This window comes from Passer domesticus, chromosome 28 (genome assembly GCF_036417665.1).
Source record: "Passer domesticus isolate bPasDom1 chromosome 28, bPasDom1.hap1, whole genome shotgun sequence".
Lineage (NCBI taxonomy): Eukaryota > Metazoa > Chordata > Aves > Passeriformes > Passeridae > Passer > Passer domesticus.
The window spans coordinates 896,001-917,425 of NC_087501.1; the positions used below are offsets into that span (position 1 = coordinate 896,001).

At 62.9% G+C, this 21,425-nt stretch overlaps 3 protein-coding genes across 5 annotated transcripts; 1 reads left to right on the top strand and 2 right to left on the bottom strand.

Annotated features, from left to right (window-relative positions):
• Nucleotides 1-6,468: 6,468 nt before the first annotated feature.
• TGFA (transforming growth factor alpha) lies at nucleotides 6,469-14,087 on the top strand. The gene is made up of 6 exons (XM_064400501.1): nucleotides 6,469-6,619; nucleotides 9,853-9,906; nucleotides 11,320-11,434; nucleotides 11,786-11,935; nucleotides 12,742-12,872; nucleotides 13,539-14,087. Exons 1-6 carry the CDS (start codon nucleotides 6,589-6,591, stop codon nucleotides 13,544-13,546), a joined length of 489 nt encoding a protein of 162 aa, XP_064256571.1. The 5' UTR covers nucleotides 6,469-6,588; the 3' UTR covers nucleotides 13,547-14,087.
• Nucleotides 13,935-19,583, bottom strand: LOC135287153 (interleukin-36 receptor antagonist protein-like). 2 transcript variants are annotated; one of them, XM_064400499.1, is made up of 6 exons: nucleotides 19,466-19,583; nucleotides 18,447-18,483; nucleotides 18,205-18,314; nucleotides 17,643-17,795; nucleotides 16,908-17,032; nucleotides 13,935-16,116 (listed from the first exon to the last, which is right to left on the bottom strand). In XM_064400499.1, the coding sequence occupies exons 2-6, from the start codon at nucleotides 18,473-18,475 to the stop codon at nucleotides 15,919-15,921; spliced, it is 615 nt and encodes a 204-aa protein (XP_064256569.1). In that variant the 5' UTR covers nucleotides 18,476-18,483; nucleotides 19,466-19,583; the 3' UTR covers nucleotides 13,935-15,918. The 2 variants fall into 2 exon arrangements, with proteins under 2 accessions (XP_064256569.1, XP_064256570.1); XM_064400500.1 differs by lacking the exon at nucleotides 19,466-19,583 and having other exon boundaries at nucleotides 17,643-17,786; nucleotides 18,447-19,394.
• LOC135287151 (interleukin-36 receptor antagonist protein-like) lies at nucleotides 19,440-21,368 on the bottom strand. Of its 2 annotated transcripts, XM_064400498.1 has the most exons (5): nucleotides 21,330-21,356; nucleotides 21,104-21,164; nucleotides 20,919-21,007; nucleotides 20,714-20,844; nucleotides 19,440-20,086 (listed from the first exon to the last, which is right to left on the bottom strand). In XM_064400498.1, the coding sequence occupies exons 1-5, from the start codon at nucleotides 21,331-21,333 to the stop codon at nucleotides 19,874-19,876; spliced, it is 498 nt and encodes a 165-aa protein (XP_064256568.1). In that variant the 5' UTR covers nucleotides 21,334-21,356; the 3' UTR covers nucleotides 19,440-19,873. The 2 variants fall into 2 exon arrangements, with proteins under 2 accessions (XP_064256568.1, XP_064256567.1); XM_064400497.1 differs by having other exon boundaries at nucleotides 21,104-21,368.
• Between the last annotated feature and the right edge of the window lie 57 nt (nucleotides 21,369-21,425).

Below are 21,425 nucleotides of genomic sequence, written 5' to 3' on the forward strand. Positions count from 1 at the left end.
CCCCCCCAGTGTCTCAATGTCCCCCAATGTCCCGATGTCCCCCCAGGTGCCAGTGCCCCCCAATGTCCCGATGCCCCCCCCAGGTGCCAATGTCCCCCAGGTGCCAATGCCCCCCAATGTCCCAATGCCCCCCCAGGTGCCAGTGCCCCCCAATGTCCCGATGTCCCCCCCAGGTGCCAGTGTCCCCCCAGGTGCCGATGTCCCCCAATGTCCCGATGCCCCCCCAGGTGCCAGTGCCCCCCAATGTCCCGATGTCCCCCCAGGTGCCCGCGCCCCCGTGCCCGCGGATTCCCGGGCGGTCGCGCGTGGGGAGCGGGGCCGCGGCGCTGACTCAGCTCCCGCGGGCGCACAATGGGAGCGCAGGACAAACAGGCGGCACGGGGACAAACAGATCCCGCTTGGGGACAGCGCCAGCATTGTGACCGCCCGGGCAGGGCCGCGCACTGAGCGCCTCTGTTCCACCGCCGCCTTCCGGGGCTTTGTCCCGGCCGGACACCGCGGGCCTGCCCCGGGAGGGAGGGAGGAGGGACACGGGGAGCCGAGCCTGGACAGCGGGCACGGGTGTGGGGACACCCACCTGAGCCGGGAGGGTGTCCCGAGAACTGGGGTGTGGGTTTGGGGTCCCAGCATAAAACCCTGGGATGGACATCAGGGACATCCCACCTGAGCCACGAGCGTGTCCCAAGGACTTGGGGTCCCAGGACAGAACCCTGGACACCTGGGATGGACATCAGGGACATCCCACCTGAGCTGGGAAGTTGTTCTGAGAATTGGAATGTGGGTTGGGGTCCCTCCACAAAGCCCAGGAGGGATCCCAAGGAGAAGGAGGAGGAGAACTGGAATATGGATTTGAGGTCCTATCCTAAAACTCCTGGAGGGATCCCAAGGAGAACTGGAATGTGGGTTTGGGGTCCCGGCACAGAATTCCTGGAAGGATCCTGAGGAAGAGGAGAGGAACACATGTGGTTTTGGGGTCCCCTTGCAAAGCCACAGAGAGATCCCAAGGAGGAGAACTGGGGTGGGGATTTGGTGTCCTACCCTAAACTCCTGGAAGGATCCCGAGGAGAAGGAGGAAGAGAACTGGAATGTGGGTTTGGGGTCCCACCACAAAGCTCTGGAGAGATCCTGAGGAGAAGGAGGAGAGCCAGAGCAGGGATTTGGGGTCCCACCACAAAACTGGAAGGATCCTGAGGAATAGGACGAGGAGAACTGGAATGTGGGTTTGGGGTCCCACACAAAGCCCAGGAGGGATCCCGAGGAGGAGGAGGAGGAGGGCTGGAGCAGGGCTCCGGGGTTCCTGAGGGCACAGCTGGACGTGCAGCCGCCCGGGTGCTCTCGGGGCTCCGGTCGCCGCGGCTCAATGATCCCAGTGTCCGCTTCCCGTGACCGCGGAGAGCCGGGAAACCCCAGAACACCTGGCAGAGGGACCTGCCAGAGCCACCAGCGGGTCGTGACCACGGCAGGACCTGCCAGAGCCACCGCGGGGTCGCGTCCGGCGCGGGATCAGCCCCTCTCCCGCATTCCCGGTGGGAATTCCCGCTGGCTCCGGGACGTGCTTATCCCTGCTGCCGGAGAGGGATAAAAACACAAATAAAATAATGTGGTGCTAAGTGATCCAATATTGACATTTTCCCGGGAGCTGCCAGCCCGGAGCCGCCGGCATTCCCGCGGCCAACAAAGCCCTGTCAGTGGCCAGGCTCGGAGAGCTCCAAAATCCTTTATTTATGGAGGCTTTCGGCAAAAAAACGGGACATAAACAGAAAAGGGGGAGCGGGGGAAAGGGGTGGGAAGGGAGAAAACCCCCGAGGAGCTGTTTGGGAAAGGAAGAAAGGAAAAAAAAATTGAATAAAATGGACATTCACGGGGAAAATCCCAGCTATGAAAGAGCCTTTTTAAGGCGGCGGAAAAACAGGAGCTGTGAGATAAAGCCAGGAAAAAATTCCCAATAAAGCCCCACTTTTAGTGGGGTGGGGGAAATGCTGGAGGTGCTGCCCATCCCAAAACAGGCCCAGGATGAGCCAGAACCCCCAAAATTTGGGATGGGGAAGATATCAGGAGTGCTGCCTTCCCAGGATGGGTCAGACCCCCAAAATTTGGGATGAGAGAGATGCTGGAGAGGTCAGACCCCCACATTTTGGGATGGGGGAGATGTCAGAGGTGTTGCCCTTTCCAGGATGGATCAGACCCCCAAAAATTTGGGATGAGCAGGACACTGGAGGTGCTGCCCTTCCAAAAACAGCCTGCCGCTCTTCCAAAAACCCCCCAAATTTGGGGTGAGAGAGATTCTGGAGGTTCTCCCCTTCCAGGAAGAGCCAGAACCCCAGAATTTGGGATGGGGAAGATATCAGGAGTGCTGCCCTCCCAGGATGGGTCAGACCCCCAAATTTTGGGATGAGGGAAATGTCAGAGGTGCTGCCCTTCCAAAAACAGCCCCGGGATGGATCAGACCCCCAAATTTGGGATGAGTGAGATGCTGGAGAGGTCGGACCCCCAAAATTTGGGATGGGGGAGATGTCAGAGGTGCCGCCCTTCCAAAACCAGCCCCGGGATGGGTCAGACCCCCAAAATTCGGGCTGGGGCGGCAGGAACGGGACCACCCCGGGGTTCCCAGCCAGCAGAATTCCTGCCCCTGGGAATAACGCGGGATTTCTCCCCCCACTCCCCGCCCGCCGCCTCCTGATCGGCTCCAGGCCCCGCCGAGGAGCCAAACCCATCCCGGCGGCGACAGTTTGGGATTGTGCGAGCCCCGGGAAGGGCCGGGGGGAGCCCGAGCCGTGTTTTCCCTCGGCCTCATTTTCAGCGGCCCCGTCCAAGATCAACAGGCGGCCGGAGGATTCCTGCCGGACACGAGCACACAGCGCCCTTGTTCCCGCGGAATTGGGGGATTTTTCCTGCTTTTTTCAGGGTTTTTTTTCTCGTCGCCACGTTGGAAAAATCAGGGGGTTTTTAATCGTGGCAGAGTGAGAGGGGTGAGGATGCGGATCAAGGGGAATATTCTCAGGGAACTGGAGTTGTCTCCATGGGGGCAAGGAGGGTGTTTGGCAGTCCCTAAATCCCAAAATCCCATTTTTTTGGGTGGGTTTTCCCATTTACTGGGGTCTGCAGTAACGCTTTCCAGCCTGGATAAATCCCAAAATCCCATTTTTTGGGTGGGATTTCCTATTGAATGAGGTCTGCTCTCCAGCCTGGATAAATCCCAAAATCCCATTTTTTGGGTGGGTTTTCCTATTGACTGACGTCTGCTCTCCAATCTGGATAAAACCCAAAATCCCCAAATCCCAAAATCCCATATTTTGGGCAGGTTTTCCCATTCACTGCAGTGTTGTCCTCCAGCCTGGATAAATCCCAAAATCCCATATTTTGGGTGGGTTTTCCCACTGTTTCCTGCATGGAAAGGCACAAGGTGCCACATTGCAGCCCAAAAATCCCCCAGGATTTCCCACCCCGGGAGAGGGGACAGAACAGGGGATGAAAGAGAAGGGGTTATGCCCCTTTTTCAGGGATTTGCCCTAAATCAATGGATTTATCCCAGATTTTCCCCCTGGAATGACCCTTTAATCCCAAACCTGGTATAAACCACAAACAAAGAGCAATCCCAAGAGGAAAACCCAACAGCCGGAGGCTCCCGGGGCAGGAACAATTAAAAAACCCCAATTTAATTATTATTTATTAGTGTAATCCCAAAATAACCCCTCGGTTTGGGGTTGTGGTTTCCCTTGGGAAAAGGGACTGGGAGCCCTGGAACTCCTGGGAGGAGCTGGGGGTCAGGAAGGGGTTTTGGGGGTGGGAACGTGTTTTGGGGTCAGGAAAGTTTTTTGGGATCAGGTTTGGGATCAGGAAAGGTTTTTGAGGCTGGGAATGTTTGTAAGGGGTCAGGAATGTTTTTAGGGGTCAGGAACATTTTTTGGGGGGTTGAGAATGTGTTTTGGGGTTTAGGAAAGTTTTTTGAATGGTCGGGAATGCTGGTGGGGGTTGGGAATGTTTTTTTGGGGTCAGGAGTGTTTTTTGGGGTCAGGAATGCCACTGGGGACCAGGAATGTTTTTTGAGCCGTTGCCATTCCCACGTGGCCCAGGCTGTGGGATTTTTGGAATGGTCAGGGCACTGGGACCTTGGATTTTGGATTTTGGGAGGTTCACGTTTTGGGATGGTCAGGTTCTGGGATGTTCAGGTTCTGGGACCACATTCCAGTGCACTTTGGGATGTTTGGGATGAGCCCTGGGGGGTGGGAATGCCGTGGGATCCCTGCAGGAACGCGCAGCTCCCAGGGTGGTCCAGCAGGCTCTGGTGGGATTTTGGGATGGTCAGAGCACTGGGATGTTGGATTTTGGAATGTTCACATTTTGGGATGTTCATGTTCTGGGATGTTGGATTTTGGAATGTTCAGGTTCTGGGATCACATTGCAGCACACTTTTTGGGACGAGCCCTGGGGGGTGGGAATGCCGCGGGACCCCTGGAGGGGCGCGCAGCCCCGGGCGGTCCCTGCGGTGGGATTTTGGGATTTTGGGGATTTTGGGAGCCGCTGTTCCCGGGGGAGCCGCGGTCCGGGCTCGGCGGCGCCGGGAGGAGCCGGCTGCAGCCCCTTCAAAGAGGCGCTTTCATGTGCCGGGGAGATGCTATCACCTGGGAGCGGGAGGGGAACGGGAGGGGAACGGGAACGGGAACGGGAACGGGAACGGGAACGGCAGGGCCGGGCCGGGCACCCCCGGCTGCGAGCGGCTCCCACGGGGGGACACGGGGAGGGACACGCAGGGGACACAGGAGGGGACACGGAGGGGTGACACGGGAAGGGAAAAGGGGTGACATGGGAAGGGGACATGCCAGGAGACACACCAGGGGACACTCCAGGTGACACGGAGGGGGACACGCTGGGGGACACGGGGCGGGGGGGGGACACAGCCCAGCACGGACCTCCCCAAACCCCCCTGGCCCCACACCCGGGGCCTTCCGTGGGTCAGAGCTGGGGTCCTCAGGGGTGATCCTCATGGGTAATGGGGGCCGTGCTGGCCACTGCCAGGTTTGGGTCACCACTGGCTGGATTTGGGTCACCCTGCCAAGTTTGGGTTGGTCGGATTGGGATGACCGAGTGTGGGATCAGCAGGGTGAGAACCCTGCAGGTTTTGGGGTTTTGGGATGACCGAGGCTGGGATTGGTGGGGTGCCCTGTGGGTTTCGGGGTGACCGAGGCTGGGATCAGCAGATCTTGGGGTGACCGAGGCCGGGATCAGCAGGTTTTGGGGTGACCGAGGCCGGGATCAGCGGGGTGGTGGCCCTGCAGATTTGGGGATGACCAAGGCTGGGATCAGCAGCAGCTGAGGGTGACACAGGATGTGCTGGCAGGGGTTTGGCAATCCGGGACTCACGGGGGGGCAGGGAGGGACATGGGGGGCCCTGGTCGCTCCTGGGCCCCCCTCCATGGGGGGACATGGGGGTGGCACTGAGCTGGGGCCGAGGGCTCCCCATGTGGGTGACACAAGGTGACCCCAGCCCAAAATTCAGCCTGGGAGGGTGTGGGGGATCCCCTGGGGACACTCGGGGCCGGGTCCCCCCATGGGTGGCACCGGGGGGACCATGGGGGTCCCGGGGACACTCGGGGCCGGTGTAGGGGAGGTTTGGGGGTCCCAGGGGGACTTGGGGGTCCTGGGGGATTGATGGGGTCTGTGGGTGGTGGGTCCAAGGGGTCTTGGAGGGTCCATGGGCTCTGTGGTCTGGGGGTCTGAGTGGGGCCAGGGCTGAGGGGCTGGGGGCGTTGGGAGAACCTCGGGGGGGGTTCCCATGAGAGGGGGCGGGGGTCCCCGGGTGAGTCTGGACGATCCCAGCGCGGGTGGTCCCAGGGGGCGGAGTCGCCGGTGGTCGGGGGAGTTTCCCGAGGGGTCGCCCAGGTGGTGCCGCGGGGTGTGCGGGGAGGGGTCCCGGATGATCCCGGGGGTGGGTGCCGCAGGGTCCCAGGGGGTGGGTCCTCAGAGTGTCCGGGGAGGGGTCCGCGTGGTCCTGGGGTGGGTCCCAGGGTGGTTCCCAGGGGGTACCGGGGGTGGGTCCTGCAAGGTGTCCGGGGAATCCCGGGTGTGGGTCTCGGGGATCCCGCGCGGTGCCTGGGGGTGGGTACCGGAGAGTGTCCGGGCGGTCCCGGGGGGTCCCGAGTGTGGGTCCCGGGGGTCCCGCACGGTGCTCGGGGGGTCCCGGGGGTGGGTCCCGGGGGGTCCCGGCGGTCCCGCGTGGTGCCGGGGGGTCCGGGGGCGGTCACGGGGGATGGATCCCGGTGGTCCCGGCTGTGGGTCCCGGGGGGTCCGGGGGATGGGTCCCGGGTTGGGTCCCGGTGGTCCCGGGTGTGGGTCCCGGGGGGTCCGGGGGATGGGTCCCGGGTGTGGGTCCCGGGGGGTCCGGGGGCGGTCACGGGGGATGGATCCCGGTGGTCCCGGCCGTGGGTCCCGGGGCGGTCCGGCGGTGCCGCTGCCCGCGCTGTCCCCGCCCCGGCCGGGCCGGTGCCGCCCATTTCCGCCGGGCGGAGCCGCCCCTCGGCCCCGCAGCGGCCCCGCCGCCAGCGCCCGCCCGGCCCGGCCCGGCCCCGCTCGCTCCGGTGCAGCCCCGCCATGGCGGGCGGCCCGGCCGCGCTCGCCCTCGGTACGTGCGGGGGGCTCGGCCCGGCCCGGGGCTCCCCGGGGGCAGCGGCGCTCGGGGGGGGAGCGCTGGGGGTCGGCTCCGTGAATCGCGGGCACGCGGTGAGAACCCCGTAAAATTCCCGTAAAATTCCCGTAAAACTGCCCCGCGCGGGCGCTCCCGAAGTTCGCTCCCTGTGGGAACGGCGCCCTCGCCGCGACGCGTGAGTACGGCCGCGGTCAGGCGCTTAATTAGGGCGGCTAATTAGGGCTGGGGGCTAATTGGAGTGGCGGAGGGTGGGAGCGCGGGGGCGCTCCGGGCGGGAGCGGGGCGATGCCGCGACGGGAGCGGGGATGCTCCGGGGGAAGGAGGGAATGAACGGTCCCGGTGCGGACGGCGGCAGCCCGGCTGGCTTTGTCCCGCTGTCCCCGCCGCTGTCACCCAGCCGCGGGTCCGGTGTCCCGCCGGGAAAGCGGCGCTCCGGGAAAGCGGCTGCGCTTGGCCCCGCTCCAGCTGCTGCCGCGCCGCGTTCCGGTCCCGGTCCCGCTGCTCCTCCGGTGGCCCCAGCACCGTGTCCCGGTCCCGTTCCTCCCTCGGTGCCTCCAGCACCGTGTCCCGGTCCCGTTCCTCCCTCGGTGCCTCCAGCACCGTGTCCCGGTCCCGGTCCCGTTCCTCCCTCGGTGCCTCCAGCACCGTGTCCCGGTCCCGTTCCTCCCTCGGTGCCTCCAGCACCGTGTCCCGGTCCCGGTCCCGTTCCTCCCTCGGTGCCTCCAGCACCGCGTCCTGGTCCTGTTCTTTCCCCGGTGGCTCCACACCGTGTCCCGGTCCCGTTCCTCCCCGGTGGCTCCACACCGGGTCCCGGTCCCGGTCCTGTTCTTTCCCCGGTGGCTCCAGCACCGTGTCCCTCCTCCCGAGGCTCATCCCTCCTCCCGTGTCCCGTTCTCTCCCGTGGCTCCGGCTCTCTCCGGTGCTCGCCCTGGCGGGGCTGAGCCGCCGTTCCCCGATCCCGGCGATTCCCAGCCCGGGCGGGATCCCGGTGGGATCGGAGCCCCGGCGGGTCCGCTCGGGCCGAAGGGAAGGGAAGGGAAGGGAAGGGAAGGGAAGGGAAGGGAAGGGAAGGGAAGGGAAGGGGCGCTCCGCTCCGGCTCCTGCAGCCCAGCGGGGATCGGAGCCGGGGGGAATTTTGGAACGAGCCCAGCGCGCCGCGGGGAGAAGCGAGCCGGGAATTGGCGGGATGGGGAGGCTGGGGAGCCCTCCGGAGGGGGAGATCCCCGAGGAACGGGGTGGGATGGGCTGGGAAAGCCAGCGGGGGTGGCGATGGCTCAGCCCCACGGCGGCGCTCCGGCGTGGATTGTCCGAGGGTCCCGGAGGTGTCCGGTGTGCCCAGGCTGGGCCTGGCATGGAAAACTTCCCAAGGTTTTGGGAAACTCTGCGTGGGGTCGGGGATGAGCGCTGGGCTGGCCACCTGCCCACGGAGAGGAGCTGGGAAGGAGAACGGAGCAGCCGGAATGCCAAGGGCGTGGATGCCCCCCCAGAACCGGAATGCCAAGGGGATGGATGCCCCCCAAATGCCCAGGGGATGGATGCCCACTCAGAACTGGAATGCCAAGGAATGGATGCCCACTCAGGGCTGGAATATCCACAGGGATGGACACCCACCCATCCCACTGGAATGCCAAGGGATGGATGCCCACCCATCCCACTGGAATCCCAGGGATGGATGCCCACTGATCCCACGGGAATGCCCAGGCATGGATGCCCACTGATCCCACGGGAATGCCCAGGGATGGATGCCCACTCAGAAGCAGGATCCCCACGGGGATGGATCCCACCAGGATGAGCCGCTCCCCACAATCCCTGGGGTGGAGGCGCGTTTCCCAAAAACCCCAGGACGGACGAAGCCCCGAGCTGGGAAGAATGGGAAAGGTTGGGATCAGACCGGGTTGCTGATGGAGCCTCCACGGGAGGAGCACCCCGAGGTCTGCGGGGGAGCCAGGGAGGATCTCCAAAGCCAAGGTGGATCCCCGAAGCCCTGGTAGATCCCTGGAGCCGTGGAGGATCCCTGGAGCTCCAGTGGATCCCCGATCCATGGCAGATCCCTGAGGCCATGGTGGGTCCCTGAAGCTCCAGTGGATCCCCAGAGTCCTGGCTGGATCCCTGAATTTGTGGAGGATCCCTGAAGCTGCAGTGGGTTCTTGGAGCTGTGGTGGATCCCTGGATTTGTGGTGGATCCCTGAAGCCCTGGGTGGATCCCTGAAGCTCCAGTAGATCCCCAAAGCCCTGGGTGGATCCCTGAATTTGTGTTGGATCCCTGAGGCCGTGGAGGATCCCTAAAGCTGGGATGGATGCCCAAAACCCTGGGTGGATCCCTGAGGATCTGGTGGATCCCTGAAGCTGTGGAGGATCCCTGGGTGGATCCCTGAAACTCTGGGTGGATCCCTTGGTGGATCCCTGAGGATCTGGTGGATCCCTGGGTGGATCCTGCATCCCTGGAGCTCAGGTGGATCCCCGAGGCCCTGGGTGGATCCCTGAAGCTGTGGAGGATCCCTGGGTGGATCCCTGAAGCTCTGGAGGCACCGGGATCTGCAGGACGTGCCACCCCAGGCTCCGTCTCCCTCCCGCCGCCGTTTCCGCGCCGTCGGATCCAAACCGTGCGGGAAACGGGGGAAAATCCCGGGAAATCGGTCAATCCCAGTTGGCTCCGTGCCCTGGGATCGCTCCTGGCCTGGGGGTCCCACTCTGTCCCCTCCAAGGGGTCACTTGGGGGGTCATTCCTGACAGGACCCCTTAATTCCACCCCCACAGGGAATTCCTGCGTTTTCCTTTAAAATCCTGGAGATTTTTCCTTAAAGATCTCTTTTTTCCTCAAAGATCTCCAAAGAGTCACTTGTGGGGAGTCATTCATGCGTTTTCCTTAAAAATCCTGGAGATTTTTCCTTTAAAATCCTGGAGATTTTTCCTTAAGAATCTTGGAGATTTTTCCTTTAAAATCCTGGAGATTTTTCCTTAAGAATCTTGGAGATTTTTCCTTGAAAATATTGAGATTTTTTCCTTGAAAATATTGAGATTTCTCCTTGAAAATATTGAAATTTTTCCTTTAAAATCTTGGAGATTTTTCCCTTAAAAATTTCCTCAAAATTCCCGCGTTTTCCTTAAAAATCCGGGGGCGGTTTTGGCGACCCTAAATCCCCCCCTGGGGGTTTTTTTGGGGTTTTCTTTGGGCTCGGGGCGTGGCTGACCCCGGTGTCCCTCCCCAGGTGTCCTGCTGGCCGCGTGCCACGCGCTGGACAACAGCACGGCCGGCCGGAGCGGTGAGTGAATTCTGGGGGAATTTGGGGGTTTCCTGGTGTCCCACCCCCCTCTTCAGGGGGTTTCGGGGCCCTGGGTGGGATCTCTGAGGGGAAAACTGGGAATGGTTTCCTGGCCCCAAAAAAGGGGGTTCTCATCCCAAAAAAAAGGGGTTCTGGCCCCAAAAAAAAGGATTTCTGATCCCAAAAACAAAGGGGTTCTGGTCCCCAGAAAAAGGATTTATGATCCCAAAAACAAAGGGGTTCTGGTCCCAAAAAAAGGTGTTCTGCCCCCAGAAACAAAGGGTTTCTGGCCCCAAAAGGAAGGGTTTCTCTATAAGGAGAGGGTTTCTGGCCCCCAAAACAAGGGTTTCTGGTTCCAAAAAAATGGTCTTTGGCCCCAGAAACAAAGGATTTCCAGCCCCCAAAAGGAAAGGGTTTCTGATCCCAAAAACAAAGGGGTTCTGGTCCCCAAAAAAAGGGGTTCTGCCCCCAAAAACAAAGGGTTTCTGGACCCATAAGGACAGATTTTGGCCCCAAAAGAAAGGGTTTCCCTACAAGGAAAGGGTCTCCAGCCCCCAAGAACCCCTAAAAACCTCCTCAGAGCTGGGGACACCCCAGGGTGGCTCCTCCCAGCTCTGGGGACACCCCGATCCCATCCCAGGCTTTCCCCCCCTTTGGGGCTGCCATAAATCCAGCCCGGGAGCCGGGGCTGGGTCGGAAGTGCCTCGATCCCAAACAATCCCAGCAGGAAATTCCCTCCGGGGATAATTCAAACCAGGGGGGTTTTGTGGGGTTTAATGGGAACCAGGAGCAGGGCTGGGCTCCCCCCTCCTCCTCCTCGTCCCTTTTGAGCTCTGTAGGAAATTCCTGAGGGATTCTCGAGGCTGGGATGTTTGGGGTGGCTGCACGGTGATCCCAAAATGAACCCTAAAGCAGCTCTGCTCGCCTTTGGGGTGGGAAATCTCCTTTTTGGGGTGGGGAATCTCCTTTTGGGGTGGGAAATCTCATTTTAGAAATGGAAATCTCCTTTTTGGGATGGGAAATCTCCTTTTAGGAATGGAAATCTCCCCTTTGGGATGGGAAATCTCCTTTTGGGGTGGGAAATCTCCTTTTTGGGATGGGAAATCTCCTTTTTGGGATGGGAAATCTCCTTTTGGGGTGGGATATCTCCTTTTTGGGATGGGAAATCTCCTTTTTGGGATGGGAAATCTCCTTTTGGGGTGGGATATCTCCTTTTTGGGATGGGAAATCTCCTTTTGGGATGGGAAATCTCCTTTTGGGGTGGGAGGGAGCCCAGCCCCGTGTCCCTGCTGTCACCACCAGGGTGCTGCCACCCTTTCCCTACCCCAACCCGTCCCAGGGCTGTAGGGCCGGGGCTGTTCCCCATTTTTCGGGCTTTCCCCAAATCCCCTTTTTTCCCCCGGTTTTCCCCAGCCCCGGTGGCGGCGGCCGTGAGGTCACACTTCAACGAGTGCCCCGACTCGCACCGGCAGTTCTGCTTCCACGGCACGTGCCGCTTCCTGGTGCAGGAGGAGAAACCCGCCTGCGTGTGAGTGCAAAACTGACCCCAAAACTGACCCTAAAACTGACCCCAAAACTGTGGGGTCAGGGGAAACCCACCTGCGTGTGAGTGCCCTAAAACCCTGGGAAACCCCAAAACTGATCCCAAAGTGTGGGGTCAGGAGAAACCCACCTGCGTGTGAGTGCCCCAAATTCCTGGGAAACCCCAAAACCCAAAAATTATGGGGTCAGGAGAAACCCGCCAGTGTGTGAGTCTCCCAAATCCCAAAACCCCAAAACTCCATAGTTGTTGTCCCAGTGATCCCAAAACTCCAGGTTTGGTGTCCTGGGGAGACCAGAACTCCGGGCTGACCTGCTGTGTGTCCCCGTGTGTCCCCAGGTGCCACTCGGGGTACGTGGGGACGCGCTGTGAGCACGCTGACCTGCTGGCCGTGGTGGCCGCCACCCAGAAGAAGCAGACCATCACAGCCCTGCTCGTGGTGGCCGTGGTGGCCTCGGCGCTGCTCGTCACCGTCTGCGTCCTGGTGCAGTGAGTGCCACCGGGGGCCCTGGGGACAGCCCGGGGCAGGGGACCCCACCTGGCCCCGTCCCCGCCTCTGATCTGGTTCCTGTCCCTGTGTCCTCATCCCCATCCCTGTCCCCATTCCTGTGTCCTCATCCTTGTCCCCATCCCTGTCACTGACCCCATCTCTGACCTGGTTCCTGTCCTTGTGTCCCCCTTCCCTGTCCGTGTGTCCCCATTCCTGTGTCCTCATCCCCATCCCTGTCCCCATTCCTGTGTCCTCATCCCTGTCCCCATGCCTGACCCCATCTCCGACCTGGTTCCTGTCCCTGTCCCCTGTCCCTGTGTCCTCATCCCCATCCCTGTCCCCATCCCTGTCACTGACCCCATCTCTAACCTGTCCTGTGTCCCTGTGTCGCTGTCCCCATTCCCTGTCCCTGTGTCCCCATTCCCTCTGTCCTCATCCCTGTCCCTGTCCCCATCCCTGACCCCATCTCCGACCTGGTTCCTGTCCCTGTGTCCCCACTCCCTGTCCCCATTCCTGTGTCCTCATCCCTGTCCCTGTCCCCATCCCTGACCCTATCTCTGACCTGTCCCCTGTCCCTGTGTCCCCATTCCCTGTCCCCATTCCCATTCCCTGTCTCCATTCCCTGTCCCCATGTCCCCATTCTCTGTCCCCATGTCACTTGTCCCTGTTGTCCCAATTCCCTGTCCCCAATCCCTGTCCCTGTCCCCATGTCCCTGTCCCCATGTCCCTGTCCCCATGTCCCTGTCCCCATGTCACCTGTCCCCATGTCACCTGTCCCCATGTCACCTGTCCCTGCTGTCCCCAGCTGCTGTCGCCTGCGGAAGCGCTGGCCCTGGCCCTGGCCCTGGCCCAGTTGGTGCCGCGAGCCCGGAGCCAGCCCTGAGAAACCGGGGGGGCTGCTCAAGGGGGGAGCGTCCTGCTGCCACAGCGAGACAGGTGAGGGACACCGGGGACACCTGGGACACCCATGGGACACCTGGGACACCTGGGGACATCCATGGGACACTGGGGACACCAGGGGGGCTGCTCACAGGGGGAGGGTCCTGCTGCCACAGCGAGACAGGTGAGGGACACCGGGGACACCTGGGATAGGGGAGGGACACAGGGGACATCCATGGGGCACCTGGGACACCTGGGACACCTGGGATAGGGGAGGGACACTGGGGACAGGTGGGGGACACCTGAGACAGGTGAGAGACACCTGGGACACCTGGGGACACCTGGGGACATCCATGGGACTCCTAGGACAGGGGAGGGACACCTGGGGACACCTGAAACAGGGGAGGGAACACCTGGGACAGGTGAGGGGACACAGGAGAAAGGTGAGGGGACACCTGGGGACACCTGGGACAGGTCGGGGACACCTGGGAGCACAGGGGACACCTGAGACAGGTGAGAGACACCTGAGGACACCTGGGACACAGGGGATAGGTGAGGGACACAGGGGACACCTGGGACAGGGGAGGGACATGGGACACAAGGGACAGGTGAGGGGACACCTGGGGACACCTGGGACAGGTGAAGGGACACGTGGGACAGGTGGGGGACACAGGACACAGGTGACAGCCAGGCCTGTAACCGCTGCCATTCCCGTCCCCACAGGTGTGTGACAGCCCCGGGGACACCTGGGGACACCTGGGGACCCCCCCAGGACGGTCCCTTCCCCCTCCTCCGCTTCGGGTCCTTTTTGGGGCGTTTTCCCCTTTTCCCGCCGTTTTCCTGGGTTTTCCCTCGACTTTTGGGGCCTTTTCCCGGGATTTTTCAAACCCAGATATTTGGGATTTTAACCCAAACCCCCGCCAGGATGGGGATTTATTTTTCTACAGGAAAAAACCCCCCGACCCTGGCTTATTTTTGGGGACAAATCCCAGCTTTTTATTAATAATAGATGAATTTAAATCCCAGGAAACCTCCTCGGGCTGGAGGCACAACCTTAATTTCCCCTTAGTAACCACCCCTTGTGGAGCTTTTCCCTCTGTTTTGGGGTTGTTTTTGGGGTTGTTTTGGGTTTTTGTTTTTTTTTTTAAAGTCATGGTTACTCTCATGTCTTCTGTATATGTTGCACTGAAAGTTAATATTTAATGTTTTAATTTATTTCGCCTGGTTTAAATTAATTTTGATTCCTATAAAGATGTTCTTGTCATTGCCTGGTCTTGGGGTTTTCATTTTTTTTTTTCCCATCCTAAAAACCTGGGTTAGAGTTATTTAAGTGATGTAAAAACAAATTTTCTTTCCATAAAAATTCGTGGTTTGGGGTTTTTTGGGGGGATATTTGGGAAGGAGATGCTGAATCACAAAGATGGGAGTGGGGGAAATATTCCCAGGGATGTCTGAGCCCCAAATTCCCAAATTTTCATCCCAAATTCTCAATCCCTGATGCCCCCATGATGAACTCAGCCCCATTTTCCCATTATTTTATCCCAGATTTTGAAGCCCAGTTTTGGGATCAGCCCCATTTTCCCGGATTTTCATCCCAAATTTTCCATCCCCTGATTCCCAAGTTTTGGGATCAGCCCACCCCATTCTGGGGCAGGTTTGGGGCGGTTTGGGGCAATTCCCGTCAGTTTTGGGGTGATCCTGGAGGTTTTGGGGTGATCCTGGAGGTTTTGAGGCAATTCCCCTCAGTTTTGGGTCCGTTTGGGACAGTTTGGGGTTTCCCAGCAGCTTTGGGACCGGTTTGGAGCAATTCTCAGCGGTTTTGGGGCAATTCCCGGCAGTTTTGGGGGATTCTCAGCGGTTTTGGGGCGGTTCCCGGCGCTTTTGGGGCGGGTTTTGGGGCGGTTCCTGTTTGTTTTGAGGCGGTTCTCATTTATTTTGGGGCGGTTCCCTGCAGGTTTGGGGCGGTTCCTGTTTGTTTTGGGGCAGTTCCTGTTTGTTTTGGGGCAGTTCCTGTTTGTTTTGGGGCGGCTCTTGTTTGTTTTGGGGCAGTTCCCATTTATTTTGGGGCGGTTCTTGTTTTGGGGCGGTTCCCTGCAGGTTTGGGGCGTTTCCTGTTTGTTTTGGGGCGTTTCCTGTTTGTTTTGGGGCGTTTCCTGTTTGTTTTGGGGCAGTTCTTATTTTGGGGCAATTCCCATTTATTTTGGGGCAGTTCCCTGCAGGTTTGGGGCGGTTCCTGTTTGTTTTGGGGCGGTTCCCTGCAGGTTTGGGGCGGGTTTTGGGGCGGTTTTGGGGCGCTCCCCGGCGCGTTTGGTCCTCTCCCAAACGGCCCCGACCCCAAAAAAGAGAGTTCTGGCCCCAAAAGGACGGTCCCGCCCCACCAGGAGGGTCCCGGCCCCACGGATCTCCCGGAATGGCGCCCACGAGGTGACACCAGCGGGTGGCACTTTATTCACAGGGGGTGACACCAACCCCGGGGGTCCCCTCCCCGTGCGGACATGTCCCCCACGGGGAGCTCCAAGCCCTGCTGTCCTGCCACCACAAACGTCCCCAACCCCTGGATGTCCCCTCAGTGTCACTTGCAGCACAAGTAGAAGGTGGTGGCACTGGGGAATGTCCCACCATGGATGTCCCCAACCCCTGCATGTCACCAATCCCCAATGTCCCCTGGGTGTCACTTGTGGCACAAGTAGAAGGTGGTGGCACCACGGATGTCCCCACCAGGGTGTCCCCAGGTGTCATTTGTGGCACGGGTAGAAGGTGGTGGCACCATGGATGTCCCCTGGGTGTCACTTGTGGCACAAGTAGAAGGAGGTGGCACTGGGGAATGGACGTCCCCACCAGGGATGTCCCTGGCTGGTGGAACTGTCACTTGTGGCACAGATAGAAGGCGGTGGCACAAGTGATGTCCCCTCAAGGGTGTCCCCTCGGTGTCACATGTGGCACAGGTAGAAGGCGGTGGCACCAGGGATGTCCCCAGTGTCACTTGTGGCACAGATAGAGGCGGTGGCACCAGGGATGTCCCCTCAGGGATGTCCCCGGTGTCACTTGTGGCACAGATAGAGGCGGTGGCACCAGGGATGTCCCCTCAGGGATGTCCCCGGTGTCACTGGCGGCGCAGGTAGAAGGCGGTGGCCCCCGGCGCCAGGGCCAGCGCCTCGCCCGGGCCCGTGGCCGTGCTGAGGAAGAGCCCGGGGAAGGCGGCGGCCTCGAAGGTGTGCGTGGAGCCCCCAAAGGTCTTGTAGAAGGTGAAGGGCGTGGCCCTGTCCTTGTCACCCGAGAACAGCTCCAGCAGCCCCACGTCCTGCCGGGCAGGGGACAGCAAGTGGTGGCACCGAGCGGTGACAGCACCCGCACGGGGCCTGGTGGTGTCACCTCGGGGGACAGCCACCTCCAGGTGTCCCCACGTCCGGGTGACACCACCTCGAGGAGCCACACTGACCCAGTTTCCAGGTGATCTCACCCCCAGGTGACCCCAACCCCAGGTGACATCACCTCAAGGAACAGCCATCTGCAGGTGACCCCATCTCCAGGTGACAACAACATCAGGTGACCCCACCCCCAGGTGGCCCCACCCCCAGGTGACCCCACTCCCAGGTGGCCACACCCCCGGGTGACCAAACCCCCAGGTGATGCCACCATCAAGTGACCCCACCCTGGGGAATCCCCACTTCCTGGTGACACACGTTTTGGGGACGATGCCACTTCAGGGTGCCCCACCTTGGGCTGAGCCAGCCCTGGGTGCCCACCACGCCTTGGCGTGACTCTTCCCAGGATTGTCCACCTGGGATTGTCCACCTTGGGTGCCCCACCTTGGGCTGAGCCAGCCCTGGGTGCCCACCACGCCTTGGCGTGACTCTTCCCAGGATTGTCCACCTGGGATTGTCCACCTTGGGTGCCCCACCTTGGGCTGAGCCACCTCTGGGTGCCCCGCCTTGGGCTGACTCGTTTTTGGGTCCCCACCACCCCAGGGTGTCCCCACCTTGACTGACCCACCTTGGGTTGACCCATCTCAAGCTGTCCCACCTTGGCCTGTCCCCGCTTTGCGTCCCCACTGCCCCACACCGAGTCACCCCCCGTGTCCCCCCGTGTCACCTCCAGGCTCAGCCGGGGCTCGGGGCCGGTGCCACAGGACAGGGCGCGGGTGCCACCGCGGATGCCCACGATGAGGGGACAGCGCCGGCGCTCCAGGTGCCGGTTGGGGACAACGCTGATGGGCTCTGCGGGACACGGGGGCGTCACCGCTGCCACCCAGAGGGACACCCACGGAGGGGCACCCTGTCCCCAGGTGTCACCCACGGAGGGGCACCCTGTCCCCCACGGGTGTCACCCATGGATTGTCACCCCTGTCCCCCAGGTGTCACCCACTTTCTAGGGTGACACTGGCCCCCTGCAGGCTGGTGGCCACCAGAGGGACACCCATGGGCAGTGTCACCCATGGATTGTCACCCACGGATTGTCACCCCTATCCCCCCATGGTGTCACCCATGGAGTGTCACCCCTGTCCCCACGGGTGTCACCCATGGATTGTCACCCCTGTCCCCCAGGGTGTCATGCACGCATTGTCCCCACTGTCCCCGGGTGTCACCATGGAGTGTCACCCCTATCCCACAGGGTGTCACCCATGGATTGTCACCCCTGTCCCCCCCCAGGGTGTCACCCACTTTCCTGGGTGACACTGGCCCCCTGCAGGCTGGTGGCCACCAGAGGGACACCCATGGGCAGTGTCACCCATGGATTGTCACCCGTGGATTGTCACCCGTGGATTGTCACCCCTGTCCCCGAGGGTGTCACCCACGCATTGTCACCCCTGTCCCCGGTGTCACCCACCTTCCTGGGTGGCGTTGGCCCCCTGCAGGCTGGTGGCCACCAGGTGGCCGTGGCGCAGGCACAGCCCCTGCTGCTCCGTGTCCCGCAGCACGTAGTGGTACGGCCGGGCCCCGGGGCGCGCCGCCCCGAAGGCCACCGCCACCTCTGGGGACACTGGGACAGGGGACATGAGACACGGGACAGCGGGATGGACAGGGGACACGGGGACAGCGGGACATGGGACAGGGGACACCAGGATGGACAGGGGGACAGGGGACACGGGGACAGGGGCACAGACAGGTGGGGATGTGGGACATGGGGACACGGGGACACGGGGCACAGTGACATGGGGACATCACAGGGGCGTGGGGATAGACAGGTGTGGACATGGGGACAGGGACACGGGGACAGGGATGGGCACGGGGACATGGGGGCAAGGACACAGGGACATGTGGAGCAGAGATGGGGACAGGGACATGGGGACAGGGACACGGGGGCACGGGGACATGGGGACAGGGGCACGGGAACATGTGGAGCAGAGATGGGGACAGGGACATGGGGGCACGGGGACACCTGCACCCACCTGTCCCCAGGAAGTCCTCGAACAAGGCCACCATGTCGGGGTCGATGACGTTCTCGGCCGTGTCCCCGTTCCCCGACGTGACCCCCTGGCGGTGTCCCCGGGGTGTCCCCCTGCGGGGACAGAGGGGTCAGGGCAGGTGACACCGGGGAGGAGGGGAGGTGGCACTCCCAGGCATGGGGACACGCTGTCCCTGCGATGTCCCCTCGATGTCCCCGCGCTGTCCCCGCGCTGTCCCCGCTCACCTGAGGGCAGCTCTGGCCGTGTGTGACATGGCTGGGCCTGCAGAGAGGGTGGCACAGGTGGCACGGGTGCCAGCAGGACTGTCCCCGAACTTGACCCTGTCCCCGGTGGCACCTGCGGACGTGTCACCTCCGGGACCGTGTCCCTTGTCCTCTGGGCCGTGTCCCCGCGGGTGACAGCGGCTTTAAAGGGCCGGGCGGGGCGGGGACAGAGCCCGCCCCGCGAACTGGGCTGGGTGACAGCGACAGTGACACCGAGCGATGGCGAAATGCCCCCTCCCTGATGCCCGTGGCGGGGATGTCCCCTGTGCCGTATCACCTGTGCCAGGCCTGTCCCCGCAGTGTCCCCTGTCCCGTGGGTGGCCCCTGCCAGGCCCCTGTGGTGCCATCACCTTGTGGTGACATCACATTGTCACCATGAGTGCTGTCCCCAAGGTGCTGTGAGCACCGTCCCCAAATCCCCCCAGTGTCCCCAGTGTCCCATCCCTGTGTCCCTTGTCCCCAAGGCCCCACATCTCCTGTCCCCAAGGTGTTGTGTGCCTTGTCCCCACACTCCCATGTGCCCCCTGTCCCCTTGGTGACCTGTCCCCAAGATGCCACCTTCCCTGTCCCTAATGTCCCTCTTTCCCTGTCCTCGAGATCCCATGTCCCCTGTCCCTGTTGTCCCCCATTCCCTGTCCCCAAGATGCCATGTGCCCTGTCCCCATGGTGACCTGTCCCCAAGATGCCACCTTCCCTGTCCCTGTTGTCCCCCACTCGCTGTCCCCGCGCTGTCCCCGCGCGGCCCCACCGGATCCGGGAAGGGGCCGCGTCACCCCCGCCCGGGGATGTCCCCGCTCTGTCCCCATCGCGCGGGTGGCGCAAGAGCGGCCACTCCGCCGCGGTGACACATCCAGCGGGGCCAGCAGCCCCGCCCTGTCCCCGCCGTGCCACCCGTGTGCCACCCGTGTGCCGCCCGTGTGCCACCCGTGTGCCACCCACACTCGGGCACCGATGGCCTCGGCATCTCTTTATTCCCGCACCGGCGTCCGGGGCGGATGTCGCTGTCCCCGAGGGGATGGCACTGTCCCCAGGAGGGTGGCACCACCCCGGGGGAGGGATGTCGCTGTCCCCAGGGGGATGGCACGGTCCCGGCTGGATGTCACCGTCCTGGGGAAGACGTCACCGAGGAGCGAGGATGTCACCCTCCCTGCGCGAGGATGTCGCCACCCTGGGCGTGATGCCACCCTCCCCAGGAAGATGCCACCACCCTGCGGTGAGGATGTCACCGTGCTGAGGGGAATGCCACCGTCCCCAGGGGGATGTCACCGTGCTGGGGGTGATGCCACCCTCCCCAGGGGGGTGTCACCGTGCTGGGGGTGATGCCACCCTCCCCAGGAAGATGCCACCACCCTGGGGCTCGGCTGTCGCCGCGCGGGGCCCGGGGGCGCTCAGCAGAGCTGGAAGTAGAAGTCGAGCAGCTGGGAGGTGACATCGCGGTGGCGACAGAGCGCCAGGGGCTGGTGGCCGCGCGGGGACGTGCACAGGAACCAGCCGGGGTGCGCGGCCGACTCGAAGCGCCACAGCCCGTCCCGGTAGGAGCGGAAGAAGGTGAAGGCGACAGCGCTGTCACCGGCGCGGGGCAGCTCCCGGATGTCCACGTCCTGCGGTGCCACCCCCGCGTCACCCGCGGCGACAGCGCCCGGCAGCGTGCGATGTCCCCAGCCAGCGGGGTCCCATCCCTGCGGGCCCGTGTCCCCAGGTGTCCCCTCCCCAAAACTTTTGTGTCTCCATCCGCACCACCACCCCCACAGTGTCCCCATCCCGTGGTGTCCCCAACCCCTTGGTGTCCCCATCCCCGTGGTGTCCCCATCCCTCTGATGTCACCATCCCTGCGGTGTCGCCATTCCCACGGTGTCCCCATCTCCATCCCCATCCCTGTGGTGTCCCCATCCTCTTGGCATGCCTCTCCCTGTCCCCTCGGTGTCCCCCCGCCGTCCCCCCGCCATCCTGCTCTGTCCCCTGTGCTGTCCCTGCTGTCCCCTCGCTGTCCCCTCGCTGTCCCCGCTATCCCCTGTCCAGTCCCCGCTGTCCCCTCGCTATCCCCCCGCTGTCCCCTCGCTGTCCCCTGTGCTGTCCCCTCGCTGTCCCCCCGCTGTCCCCTGTGCTGTCCCCCCGCTGTCCCCGCTGTCCCCTCGCTGTCCCCGCTGTCCCCTCGCTGTCCCCTGGCTGTCCCCGCTGTCCCCTGTCCTGTCCCCCCGCTGTCCCCTGGCTGTCCCCGCTGTCCCCACCTGCAGGCGCAGCCGCGGGTCCCCGCCGGGGCCGCGCTCGGTGCGCAGGCAGCGGGAGCCGCTCCGCACGCTCAGGATCACCGGCAGCCGCGCGGGCTCCAGGGCGCGGTTGGGCACCCAGAACACCTTCTCTGCAGGCGACACGGGACCCTCAGCGCGCGTCCCCGCTGTCCCCGGGCACGTCCCCGCACTGTCCCCGTGTCACCTTCCAGCGCGGCGTTGGCGCCCTGCAGGTGCCCGGCCAGCAGCTGCCCCCCGCGCAGGTACAGCGAGCGCTGGTTCACGTCCCACAGCCTGCCGGGCAGAGCGGGGACAGCGGGGACACCCCTGGGTGCCGCCCCGTCCCGGGCCACCCCCGCCGTGCCCCGCCACCCGCGGGCTGTCCCTTACCGGTACCGGAACACCGTGCTCTGCAGCGCGGCCGCGCGGCAGAGGGCAGAGCCTTCGGCCTCTGCGCGGAGGAAGAGGAGGGCGAGGCTGAGGGCGGCCGCCCGGAGACCCCCGCGCCCCCTGCCCGCGCCCCCCGAGCCGTGGGGACCCCTCCCGGGGGCACCGGCCGTGCCCGGCGCTCCGTGCCCCCTCCGGGCCGTGCGCGGGCTCCCCGGGCAGCGCTCACCCATGGGACCCCCGGCTGCTGTGACACCCCCGGCTCCGGTGCGACCCCCGGCTCCTGCGGGACCCCCGGCTCCTGTGACACCCCCGGCTCCGGTGC